Source organism: Carya illinoinensis, chromosome 5 (genome assembly GCF_018687715.1).
Source record: "Carya illinoinensis cultivar Pawnee chromosome 5, C.illinoinensisPawnee_v1, whole genome shotgun sequence".
NCBI lineage: Eukaryota > Viridiplantae > Streptophyta > Magnoliopsida > Fagales > Juglandaceae > Carya > Carya illinoinensis.
In genome coordinates, this window is record NC_056756.1 from 9,773,892 (window position 1) to 9,787,548 (window position 13,657).

General features: G+C 38.9%; 1 protein-coding gene and 1 non-coding gene across 2 annotated transcripts; both read right to left on the minus strand.

Moving 5' to 3' along the window:
- Positions 1 to 10,791: 10,791 nt before the first annotated feature.
- Positions 10,792 to 10,943, minus strand: LOC122312023. The gene has a single exon (XR_006242936.1). It is a non-coding gene; the product is annotated as a U4 spliceosomal RNA (small nuclear RNA).
- A 242-nt stretch (positions 10,944 to 11,185) lies between these two features.
- Positions 11,186 to 12,599, minus strand: LOC122309185 (acetylserotonin O-methyltransferase-like). Its single transcript, XM_043122566.1, has 2 exons — positions 11,780 to 12,599; positions 11,186 to 11,659 (listed from the first exon to the last, which is right to left on the minus strand). The coding sequence occupies exons 1-2, from the start codon at positions 12,539 to 12,541 to the stop codon at positions 11,357 to 11,359; spliced, it is 1,065 nt and encodes a 354-aa protein (XP_042978500.1). The 5' UTR covers positions 12,542 to 12,599; the 3' UTR covers positions 11,186 to 11,356.
- Between the last annotated feature and the right edge of the window lie 1,058 nt (positions 12,600 to 13,657).

Consider the following 13,657-nt stretch of genomic DNA (forward strand, 5'->3'; position numbering starts at 1 on the left):
TAATTATATATCTACACATAGATTTTAATGATAACAAATGAATTCAAAGAATAAAAGAGTCTCAAGTTTAAGTTGTCTACACAATGGAGTCAAGCACATCAAGGAAACAAGCATGAGCAAGAAGGAACAAATTCACATTAAAGTCATAGATTAATATTGTAAATCTCTTAAAAATTAGAAATTAGGATTAAAGTTCAAAATTAATATTTTATCATAAAGCATTAAAATACATTTTCCACATGTGCATGAATATTTTGAAAATTAAATTTGAAAATTTTGAAAAATAATTAATTGTCATGTTTTACATGTGCATGCCTTGATTAAATGTTTGAACTTTGAAAATATTAAAGATGATTGATTGTCATCTTTCACATGTACATATTTTATTTGAATATTTTCAAAACTGATTGATACTTTTTTTGTTATATGCAAAAAGTAAAAAGATTAGATTTGAATTTTTTGAAAAGTAAAGTGTGCGTATTTTGTCATATGCCAAAAGTAAAATATTAGGTTTGAAGTATTTGAAAAATGAATGATGTTGTCTTTGATAATTGAAAAAGAAAAACCTTTTATTTGATTTTTTTGAAAAAGTGAATGATGTTGTCTTTGACATGTGAATCTTTTTAAATTTGAATATGAAATCTTATATGCTTATAAATAGATCATTTGAGAGCTTCACATTCATAACATCTAGAGCCTACAACATTCATTCAAAACTTTCATTCTCTCTTCTTTAAGTATTGAGCCTTAATCCTTATTCATTTTGAGAGATATAGTTTACACTGTATTGTTCTTATTTCACTCATTGAGGAGTGTTTTCTGATAATCTACACACTATCAACTCTTGTATCAGTAAAAGAGTGTGTATAACCCTTATGCATGTAGAAAGTGTTCTATACAGGGAATAGTTGAATCATCACGTGTAAGGTGATTGCAAGTGTAGAGGGTGTTCTACATAGATTCTTTGTAGCAGTGTTATTCAAAGGTGTAATAGGTTTCTATCTCCATCTGAAGGAGATTGAATAGTAAATTTGGGAATCCTCAAGGGGTAGGTTGAAGCGAGGACATAGGCAATTGGGCCGAATCTTGTTAACATACTGAGTTTACTTCTCTCTTACCCTTACTCTTTATATTTATTGTTATTTCATATTTTATTTATATTTTATATTGTATATTTGATTTATAATTGTTATTTTTTTTAATACAACTCAATTCACCCCCCTCTTGTGTTAGTCATCTGGACAACACACCTATTGTGCATTTGGATTTTCGTTAGTTTTATCATGGTATCTTGAGCCAAAAGGACCAACGTTCGTTTTTTTTCTTTTCTTTTCTTTCCCATCCATGGCTGCTGCTACCAAAACAACCCTCTCTATCCCGTTTTATCCCTTCCTTCTCAACACTGCATCCCATTTCATTAACATCAAACTTACCGTTGACAATTATTTACTTTGGAAAGCCCAAATCATCCCTTTCTTGGAAGGACATAAGCTCTTTCGGTTTGTTGATGGCTCCTTTCCTCTACCCCCTGCAACTCTCAATGATCAGCTGAATCCTGCGCATGCTCAATGGCGTCTTTAGATAAGCTCATCATATCCACCATAAATTCTTCTCTATTGAATTCGGTACTGGCTCAGGTTTTGGATTGTTCTACCTCTTGTGAGGTCTGGACAACCCTACAAAATCTGTTTGCTGCCAAGTCCTTTGCCCATCTTATTCATACGAAATTTCAACTGGCCTCTATCAAGAAAGGGCTCGAATCAGTGACTGACTATTACAACAAAGTCAGATCACTTGCTTCAACCTTGAGTGCTTCAGGACATCCTCTAGATGATGTCATGCTCTCGATTTATCTCCTTGCCGGTCTTGGTACTAAATACGAAAGTCTTGTTACTTCTCTCACTACTCGCCCAGATTCTCTCTCCCCTAGCAAATTTTTAGTTATCTCATGAATCATGAATCAAGGCTTTCTCATCAGACCCAAACATTGCTCTCGGGTACTACAGTTGCTGCCAATAATACCTTCAAATCTACACCTCCTGCTAATCCCTCTTGAGGCCACGGTAATTCCTTTCGTGACAGATGACATGGTCGGGGTAATGGTAGAGGCATTCTTCCTCGCCCCCCTCAACCATACTCCTTTTCTCCCCACCTAGACATACGCCCTGTGTGTCAAGTTTGTTACAAACCTGGCCATTTACCCTCTACCTATTACCATAGATTTGACCACGTTTATCCCACTCCTCCTCCACCTACATTTATTGAAAACTACTTGGCTCCTATCTCCTCGACTACATGGTTCCCAGACACAGGTGCAACGCACCATTTCAACTCTGATGTTTAGAACCTTAATGTGGACTTCAGCCTTTATCAGGGATAAGATCAAGTGTGCATTTGGGATAGTTCTGGTTTGCTTATTCAGCATGATGGATCTGCCCATTTCAACACCAATAATGGCAAATTTCTTCTTAAAAACCTTCTTCATCTTCTTACTGTTTCTCACAATCTTCTTTCAGTCCAGCAATTTTGTCATGATAACAATGTATTCTTTTAGTTTCACTCTTCTCTGTTTTTTTTGTAAAGGATGCTCGTTCCCAAGAAACGCTTCTTCAAGGGCGCATTAAGGATGGCTTGTATGTTTTCCAGTGGGCTGTTGTGCCCCCTTTGATTCCTTCTTAAGCCTTTTCAAGTGTTCAGACTTCAACTTAGTTGTGGCACTTCTCGACTGGGTCACCCTTCCTCCCGTACCACTTCATCGATCATACGACGGTTTCATCTTTCTCTCACTACAAGTCTCACTCTAACTCCTTGCTCGGCATGCTCCATTGCCAAAGCCCATCCTCTACCACATTCACCATCTTCTTCTCGTTCTAGTTTACCTTTTAATTTGTTGTTTATGGATGTATGGGGTCCGGCCTCTGTTATTTCTAAAAAAGGGTCTTGATACTTTTTTTCTATTGTGGATGACTATTCTACGTTTATCTAGCTTTTTTCTATGCAACTTAGATCAAATGTGTGATACCTCATTTTTACGTGTATTTTCACTGAAGGAGTTTTTTAATTTAATTAATATATTGGTTCTTTTATGTTAATTTATTGTATTTTAAGTGGTTTTATTTTAGTTTGATATGGTGTTTAATTTATTTTAGTCATTTTTAGTTTTTAAAATTGTTTTCATTAGATCAATTTTTGGACTCCGGAAGTGAGGATTGGACCTCATTTTCTTTCTCCATCTTTTCTTTTCTCTTTTTCTTTTTTCCCTTTTTCATTTTTTCTTCTTTCTTTCTTTTTTTCTTCTTCTTCTTTTCCTCTCTCCCGCGCGCGACCTGCTCTCTCTCTCATCACTAACGCCGTCCAGCTCCTCAGGCTAGCGTTGCCGCTCGCCGGCGACGTGGCCGTCACCGCCCCCACCGGCTGACTCCCCTCCGGCCGGCACACCACCCCACCAAAAACCAACCCCTCCCGTGCTGCCGTTAACCACCTAGAGCCCATCTAAGCCGCGACCTTTTTGGCCATTTCCAGCACTGTTGCTGCACTTCCGACCACCATCTCTTCAACATTTCATCCCCTACCTCTTGCCGTCCTAACCCACTCATTTCCGACCCCGATCCGTTGCCGGAGCAACTCCCACGCTCAACTCTGATTTGCTCTTTTTTAGCTTTCACTACTATTTCCACCGCCACTCACTGCCAAAACTCACTTCCATTAATTTCATAAAGATCTCTAAGCCATTCCCTATCAATTTCTAGCCTATGGTTCCTGCCTACGGTGCACGCGACGTAGAGATGGTGGTAAGCAGAGATAGTGGTAGAATCCCGCCTGTGATTCCCGCCTACGGTGCACGCGTAGGGACGGTGGTGAGCATGGATGGTGATAGAGTCCCGCCTGCGATTCCCGCCTACAGTACTCTGATGGTCTGGTTTTTGGGCCATTATCGGGGATAATGGCGAGGTTATATTTAAAGGATATGTTTTGGGCCAAAAAGGGATTTTGGCGTACGTATAAAAATGTGGTTTTATGGGATAGGTGCATTTGCATTCTTTCATGCATATTGTTTGAGTTTAATATGTTTTTATCTTGTGGCATTTGGATCTTTACTTACCTGTGGCACCATTTTGGTATCGTAGATTTTGATATAGAGGTCGAGGAGGAGGAGGAGGAGGCTGAGCCAGAGGAGGCAGCTCCGCCGGAGTTTTGATTTGGAGTTTATGCCTTGTAGTTGGTTTTGAAACAATATTTGTGGCTTGTAATATTTTATTATGTATGTTTTGAACGGGTTTGTATTAAACATAGAAAAAATTCTAGTACTTAGCTATATAACTTTATTTATGCGCTGCGTGTTTTCTTTTGTACACTTGTTGCATATACACACACTTGGCACTTGGCGATAGGGTGGTGACCCGTGTTGTCATCATCCCAACGTCTCGATTTTTCCGTATCCGTAAGTAGGATTTGGGGGGGTCACAGGTGGTATCAGAGTGGTTCGGCTCTGGGTAAAACCACATGTCCTGCAGGTGTAGTACCAGAAAGTTTTTAAAGTTATGATTTGAAATTTATTTTAAGTGAAGTTGCTATTTGATTTGTTTTATTTGATTTAACTTGTTTGTATTTATTTATTTAGTTATGTTATTGCATGTTAGTTTCTTTTTATTTTCTTGTTATGTGGTTTCGGCTTTGGATTTGGTTTTATGTTGTTGATTTTATTTGTTTCTTAAAGGGGTCAAAGGTTGTGTTGTGGCAGGAAGATGGTTAGGCCAAGAAAGTCTACTCAAGAGTCTCGGAACGATAAGCTGAGAGATGATGCCATAGCCCAAGCGCTAAGGCAAATGACTGAGTTTATGCAGTAGAATTTTAGGCCACAACAAGGAGGGCCTAGTAGAGTGGTACAAGTTGGATGCACCTATGAGTGCTTTCTAGCGCATAGAACTCCACCCTTCACGGGAGAAGAGGATTCACTTCGGACTAGAAAGTGGGTTAGAGATTTAAAAAAAACGTTTGAAGTATGTGGTTGCACTGGGGCGCAACAAGTACTTTATGCCAGTTATCTGTTGCAAGGCACTACTTCTGAATGGTGGGATACAAAAAGAATAATGCTGGAGTCAAAATTGGGGTATTTTGCCACTGTGTCCTGGCAGCGCTTTAAGAAAGAATTTAATGATCGATTCTTTCCCGCTTCTGTGAGGCAGCAAAAAAGCAAGAGAGTTCACAAGCTTGGTCCAATGGAGTATGACCGTGAGACAATACGCTCGAAGATTTATAGAGCTTGGGCGATTTGCTCCCCACCTCATCACCACGAAGGAGATGTAAGCCGAGCGTTTTCAGGAAAGTTTGCGACTAGATATACGCAAAATGGTAGTTTGCCACCAGATTACAACTTTTCAGGAATTAGTTGATTTGGCCACTCTAGCAAAGCATGAGGTTAGTTTGAATGTGGGTTCCCCTTTAGGTCAGAAGAGGCTAAACATTGATGGTGAAGGAAGCAGTTCTGGATCACCACAAAAGTTTATACAGAGGACAAGAATCCGATCGTTGGCAGCCCCTGGTGTGCGTATGGGAGGCCGAGTTCCAGTTTGTGGCATATGTAATAAAGCTCACGGAGGCGAGTGTTGTCTGGGTAGTAACCAATGTTTTGAATGTGGTCAGACGGGACATTTTGCTCATGAGTGCCCCAGTCGAGTTCAAGAAAACCGTGGAGCTCGTCACAATGGTAGAACTAACCAGAGGCAATTAGTTCGGGCTTGAACGTACGCAGTGACTCTTGGTACCGTTGGAGGCGAGGTTACAGAGACTCAGAATGCTGGAGTCATGACAGGTATGGGTCTAATCTAATCTTTCATGATGAACGCCTTATGTGGTTTTTTTTTTTATATTATCTAGGCTTGGAGAGAATGTCATGATCTAGGTATTTTTTAGGGAAGTAGAATAATTGAAGTCTTTGATTCCGTGGAGTTTATGAAATGGTCTATAACATAGTAGGTTGTAGATTTTAAGGTTTCAGCAAAGTTTCAGCAAAGTTTTAAGGTTTTACAGATTTTAGGAAATGATTGGTTGTTATTTAAGATTTTAGATTTTGAAAATTTCGGGAGTCGATTTTTTTATTATTAGATATAAGTTCATTGACCTAATGGATTTTGGGGGAAGGAGTTTTGCATAATTTAAGGTTATAGGGTCGCAAATTTGAAGGACTGATTTTTTTTAATGAGATTGAAGTTTTTAGTTTTGCAGGATTGGTGTGCTAGTATGATCTATTTTGGAGATTGATTAGGCTGTAACATTAAAATTGGGATTACCCATTGGGATGATGGTTTGAAACAACTATTGTGTTTATCTTGAGAATTAATTGCAACTTGAAGTCATAGGAATTTAAATTTGTAAGGCTATACTTTTCTTTAGAGATCAAGTATCCAGTTGGGAGAATTAGGGATATTGTTAATTAACTTGAAAAGAAATTGCTAGGTCACCATGTGTGGTGCATGAAAAAAAAATAAATAAATAAAATTTTGAAAGTTGAAACTTATGCATCAATGGTGGGTAGCATAATCATATGTATGAAGTAATAAAGCATTAAGATCCATGAGTGTTGTTTAATAGTTTTGATGGATTGAAGATTTAAACAGTATGGCCTGTCTTGAGATTTATTTGTGAAGTGCTATTGAAGGAATTAGTTGTACTAAAACTAGGGTTTTTGAGAGTACAAGTAGGTGGGTGAGTTACCAAGAGCATTTCGATTATGTCTAGGTGAAGTCAATGGTAGTTTATAGTGAGTTAATTATTGCAGGATTAGATGTTATTCAAAATATAGGTAATGAGCTTGAAGTGTGGGATATCGGATAGAGGTTATAGGCGCTCTCGTTGGTTGGCCGGGAAGGACTTGGGCCTTTTAGTTATGTTCCTTATCTTTAGAAGAGACATGTGTATTTTGGGATGATGTTATGTGTTTTCAATTTGAGGCCTGGAGGTTGATTAGTACTGATTTCTGTCATCAATCAATGAATGTATTTTTTGCGAAATGTTGATTTTGATTAAGGCAGCGATGGCCAACTGAGGAATGAGTGGAGATTTGTGGTTTTTGGAGGTACATTATTTTCTATGGAAATGTGGTAAAGGTTTTCTTGTGATTAGGTGTGGATTGAGTTTGTACTTGATGATGTTAATTTATGAGAATATAACCTTTATGTATTTTGACGAGTTATCAGAGTATGCGCGAAAGCATGATTTTGGAGATACTTAGAAATTCAAATTTTGTATTGATTTTGAGAAATTAGTAGTGATTCGAAGTTTTAATGGAAAATTAATCTCTTGGTCGTGCAAATTTTGTTTCTTGATGGTTAACTTTAGAAGTGACTATTAGGTTACGAAAGTTGAAATAGGATGAAAGTTTGGAAGGTAAAGCAGAGACGTCGTTGATATTAGCAATTTATGGTATGATGATAATAACCATTGGAATTTGTTGGGAGTTATTGATGATATGTATCTCTCAAATATGTTCGGAGTTGTATCTTGTATCTTTTTGGCGCTGATGTTTGACCTCACAAATTTTGAGGACGAAATTTATTTTTAAGGGGGGAGGATGTGATACCTCATTTTTACGTGTATTTTCACTGAATGAGTTTTTTAATTTAATTAATGTATTGGTTCTTTTATGTTAATTTATTGTATTTTAAGTGATTTTATTTTAGTTTGATATAGTGTTTAATTTATTTTAGTCGTTTTTAGTTTTTAAAATTATTTTCGTCGGATCAGTTTTTGGACTCCGGAGGTGAGGATTGGACCTCATTTTCTTTCTCCATCTTTTCTTTTCTCTTTTTCTTTTTTCCCTTTTTCCTTTTTTCTTTCTTTCTTCTTTCTTTCTTTTTTTCTTCGTCTTCTTTTCCTCTCTCCCGCGCGCGACCTGCTCTCTCTCTCTCTCATCACTAACGCCGTCCGGCTCCTTAGCCCAGCACTGCTGCTCACAAGTGACATGGCCATCACCGCCCCCACTGGCCGACTCCCCTCCAGCCGGCGCACCACCCCACCAAAAACCAACCCCTCCCGTGCCGCCGTTAACCACCTAGAGCCCATCTAGGCCGTAGCGTTTTTGGCCATTTTCGGCGCCGTCACTCCACCTCCGGCCACCATCTCTTCACCACTTTATCCCCTACCTCTTGCCGTCCTAACCCACCCATTTCCGGCCTCGATCCGTTGCCAAAGCAACTTCCACGAGATCAACTTCGATTTGCTCTTTTTTCACTTCCACTGCCATTTCCACCTCCACCCACGGCCAAAACTCACTTCCATTAACTTTATAAAGATCTCTAGGTCATTCCCTATCAATTTCTAATCTTGGTTTGTCCCCGTTCGAAAGTGAGTAATTTACAACCTACGGCCACAGTGTAAAATACACTATTACATTACTTTTTCTCTGCCGTTTGCAATGTCGTGATCTTTCAAAAAATACCTTATAGCGCTGTAATTATTTTTCAAACTCTATTTTAGATTTAAATATATTATTGCTTTTACAATAAATTATTTGATTGGTTGGTTGATTCCAGACTGAGTCCGAGGAGTTCGGGGGTCAGATGGATTGAGGACGGAGTTGCTTGATTTTGTTGTTTTTGTGTTTGGTTGGATGTTTTGTATCTTGAGGTGTGCATTGCATATATGTACATGTGTTGAAACTTGAAAACTGAGCTTTCAAGCAAGAAATGTTTTTGGTATATGTAAACGATTAGATTGATTGGTTTGATTCAGAGACACGTGTAGGGATGGTGGTAAACAGGGACGGTGGTAGAATCCTGCCTGTGGTTCCTGTCTATGGTGCACTCGGCGTAGGGATGGTGGTAAGCAGGGACGGTGGTAGAATCCCACCTGTGATTCCCACCTACGGTGCACCCGTAGGGACGGTGGTGAGCAGGGATGGTGGTAGAGTCCCGCCTGCGATTCCCACCTACAGTGCTCTGATGGTCTGGTTTTTGGGCCATTATCGGGGATAATGGCGATGTTATGTTTAAAGGATATGTTTTGGGCCAAAATGGGATTTTGGCGTGCCTGTAAAAATGTGGTTTTATGAAATATGTGCATTTGTATTCTTTCATGCATATTATTTGAGTTTAATATATTTTTATTTTGTGGCGTTTGGATCTTTACTTACCTGCGGCACTATTTTGGTACCGTAGATTTTGATGCAGAGGTCGAGGAGGAGGAGGAGACTGAACTCGAGGAGGCGGCTCCGCCGGAGTTTTGATTTGGAGTTTATGCCTTGTAGTTGGTTTTGAAACAATATTTGTGGCTTGTAATATTTTATTATGTATGTTTTGAACGGGTTTATATTAAACATAGAAAAAATTTTGGTACTTAGTTATATGACTTTATTTATCCGCTGCGTGTTTTTCTTTTACACACTTATTGCATGTACACACACTTGGCACTTGGCGATAGGGTGGTAACCCATGTTGTCATCATCCCGACGTCTCCATTTTTCCGTATCCGTAAGTAAAATTTAGGGGCATCACAAAATGTTACAAGTATCTTCTCGGCATTTATCAACTATGTTCATACTCAATTTTCTAGAAATTTCCTTGTTGTCTAAACTGATGGAGGGGTGAATTTCGACCTCTCCATCCCATTTTTCAACGTTTTGACATTAATCATCGTCTAAGTTGTCCTTATTCTCACCAACAAAATAGAAGTGTTGAACGGCATCACCGTCATATAATTGAAACGATCTTTTCATCTAGCTTTCTCATGCTTCGGTCCCTCAAATTTTTTAGATTGAAGCTTTCCAAACCGCTAAATATTTAATAAATTGTATGCCCACTCAAGTGCTTCAAAATCACTCTCCATTTGAAATTTTGTTGGGTACACCACGTGATTATTCTTTTCTTCTTGTGTTTAGGCCAGCATGTTAGCCAAATTTAAGGCCTTATAATCATCATAAACTTGAATACTGCTCTAAACAATGTGTTTTCTTGGGCTACAGTCCGGATCATATTGGGTGTTGAGTCGGGCCGTACATATTTCTACTATCACATTGGGTCGGGCCGTACATATGTTTCCAAGGATGTTCTCTTCAATGAAACAATATTTCCATTCTCTCAACCCACTAATTCCACTCCATATTCTGGCCCAGTTACCAGCCGAAATGAGCAGTACTTCGGTAGATAATCCATAAAAGGACTGATATATAATTCAAAGAAATGCCAACAGCAGACAAGAACAATGCACATTATATCATGTGATGGGTGTTGAGTAATGTTCTATACAAGCTGCTTGAAGGTACTGAAATAACCCACAAGGCACAAGACGTTGGAATCTGAAAATAATGCACGGATTCTTGAATGGCAAATTAAAGATAATCTCCAAATTAATGTGATTTTGCATTTACAAATAATAAATCAATGCCAATGCTCTAAACTATAGAGGAAACCGGTTGGTCCAACTTGTTAAGCAGCCAAGAATGAAAGGAAATGAGTTCCGATCTAATATCCAGCCCAATTAATACCAGCAAGTCGACGTGAAGTAACGCCTATATCCACCTGGGATGAGTCTCCATCCCAGACTATCGCTTTTGAAAGCTCCCACAGTTGTTGATCGGACCTCTATCTTGGGGTCCCATGAATGTACCCAATCTCTCAGACTCATTGTCAATGCGTTGGTTGAATTTACGGACTAAACGGCCTCCTAACACTTTGGCCCTCCCCTCGTACTTTCTGCAATCGTGGCGAGGCACCCACGAACATTGAGGTGAGACCTCTTAGGCCTCTGGCAAACATCCATGTCCTAAGAAAAATACCTTCAAACTAAGAATTGTAGGGCTTAAACCCAGATGGGAGCCCTTCCAGAAATTCTCGAAGGCCAGGGACGAATCCAGGCCTAAGAGGGGGTTTGGAAATAGTTTTCAACCAGCAATAGACGCGCCTCGGTTAGAACCTCACTAGCTGCGTCATTGTCCCAAGCGCAAAGATGCCTTTTAACTTCATTTTGCTCTAGTTTTACATTCACCCATGCAACTCGGTGTGCCAGAACAAAGCAATGTGGGACTTAAAACTTTATGCATCCCAAAATTTTTCTGTTCGGTTTCTCCCTCATTTTCAGCACCTCACCTGAGCCAGTTCGTTTTCCTTTTCCTGAACATTTTCCTTTTCAGCAGTGCATTTATTATAGTACGAAATTTTAGCTTTTTAGTGGAATGCGAGTGGAAAAGGCATTAAAAGCAAACAAACTTTTCCATTATCATACATGCACTTAAAACACCAAGCAGACTACATCAACACATCTGGTCTTTATAGCGGTAGCCATCACAACACAAACTGAAAGAAAATTAGAACACTTGTAAAGACTAGACAACCAGGCACACTCATCGACCATATATGTGAATTTAAGGAAATGCCTCAATTACAGATTGCACAGCACGAATGGGTTTCACCGTGTACTTGCTAAATCCTGCCTTCTCAAGAACAAGTCCCCACTCCTCTAAAGTTCTCTCTTTCCCCGTCGTAGTATGAGCCATCACTATCATGTCTAGCGCCAACCTCGCATCTGTTAGTTTGTCTGATATTTTCGCTTCTTGATCAAGTACAGCCTCAACAATTATCACCTTCCCTTTGCCCTCCGGAATAGATTCTCTGCATTTTTTCAGGATTTGGATGCATTCGTTGTCTCCCCAAATGTGCAGAACCCACTGCGATTCATAAAGATAATACATAAAGGAATTAAACCATTGAGCTAGACATCGTCGAGGATACTAATCAAATAAATGCAATACGTTGATGACAACATTTTCATAGTGGACCATAGTTACCTTTAGGAAAGCAGCATCAGCCTTTGGAACAGTTGCAAACATGTCACCTCCGACATGTTCAATTCCGGGGAACTCTGCCGCATCAGAGACAACATGGGGAAGATCAAAGTTGATGCCTCGAATCCATTGACACGACTTAACCAACAACTGCAAAGTCGTTCCGTTGCCTCCACCCACGTCCACCAAACTGCTAAGCCCGTCAAATACCTCTGGACAACCTTGAAGCATCGCAGGCACCACCAACCTGGCATCACACGCCATTGCTTCATTGAAGAGACGGAAATGACCAGGATTTTCTGCTGCATACCTCCATATGTCTTCACCATGAACTACATCAAACGGTGCAGTCTCATAGGCTAGAACATGGGCACTTAGGCTATGCCATGGTGCCAGCATAACTGGGCTGTTGTGAAGCAAAATAAGAGCAGCCATGCTATGTTCTCCATTCCGCAAAAGACGGCTAGATAGACGTGTTTGTCCATAACCTGGGGAGCCTTGGGTGGTGGGCATCTCTTTGAATATTCCGCGGTGCGTTAGGAACCTCATAACGCGGTAGAGTGGGGACGGATCGCAACCTAGAGTTGAAGACAACTCGGAGAGTGTCATAGGGCCTCCTCCATGGCTTTCAATGGTATCAGCTATCCCAAGTTCAACGGCGCACTTGACTACTGCCATTTCTGTGAACCCGAACATGTATTTCCAGATATCCACTTCCGCTTGTTCGTCTTCCTCATCCCACTCTGATCTCTGTGTACTTCCCATCTCTTTCTCTCTCTGTTTGAGCAAGCTCTATTAATTGCAGATGTGGTGAGACATTTCAGGTTGAAGCTTCATATATATATACATACAAGAGTCATCTATGTTGAGGATAAAGAAGCTGCTGCACTATATTTGTCATGCCAAGGGACCTGCACTCCAATCTATCACACAAATGGCAAGGCCACCACAACAACAAAGGACCTGCACTACACTACCCTGCCACGCGAAAATGGAAAGGCCACCGCAACAGCACGATGCGGCAACACTACAAGTCAGAGTACAGCACTCTGAGGTATTCATATAACGAGAAGGGCAGTGGCGGAATTGTATCGAGGGAGGGCCAACTTTTCTACTATATATGTGACACGTTATAAAGAATAATACTAGATACAGTTTTAAAATATACAAACTCTGAATATTTCATTTTAAACAAAAAGAAATCTATTATTAAAAAATAATTTTTTTATGTAAGTTCTAGATTTACTTATTTTTTCAAAAGAAGTGGGTGAGACTTGCACATTTTAAGATTGCAAATATTATTTCTCTTATATAAATAAAAAAAAGATTGAAAAATCATAATTATATAACTACAAACTATTTTTCATCCTAAGATTGCAAATATCATTTCTCTTACGTAAATAAAAAAGAGATTGAAAAATCATAACTATATAATTACAAACTATTTTTCTTATAGTTCATCTAACTTAAATAATCTTTCTTGTATTTTCACTTTAGATTCCATATTAAAAAACCTAATATTATATAATAAAAAATTTTGAAATCTATATTAATAAGTTTATTATTTCTCCTAAACTTAGTTTTAATTTTAATTTTGGAGAAGCCACATACTTGAAAATAGATAATATATATAAATGAAACAAAAATTTGGGACTATATAAAAAATTGGACAAAGACATTTCTAGATATATTAAAATTTTAAAAAATTTTAAAGATCATATGGAAATTATAAAATTTTTTGATAAGGTCATTTTCTATATTTATAGAATGTTGTATAAAATATAGGAGAGTACTTTATATTTTTATAGAGTTTTTTTTTTTTTGGGGTGTTTGGGGGGCCTTGGCCCCTCTAAGGATAATGTGGTTCTGCCACTGGAGAAA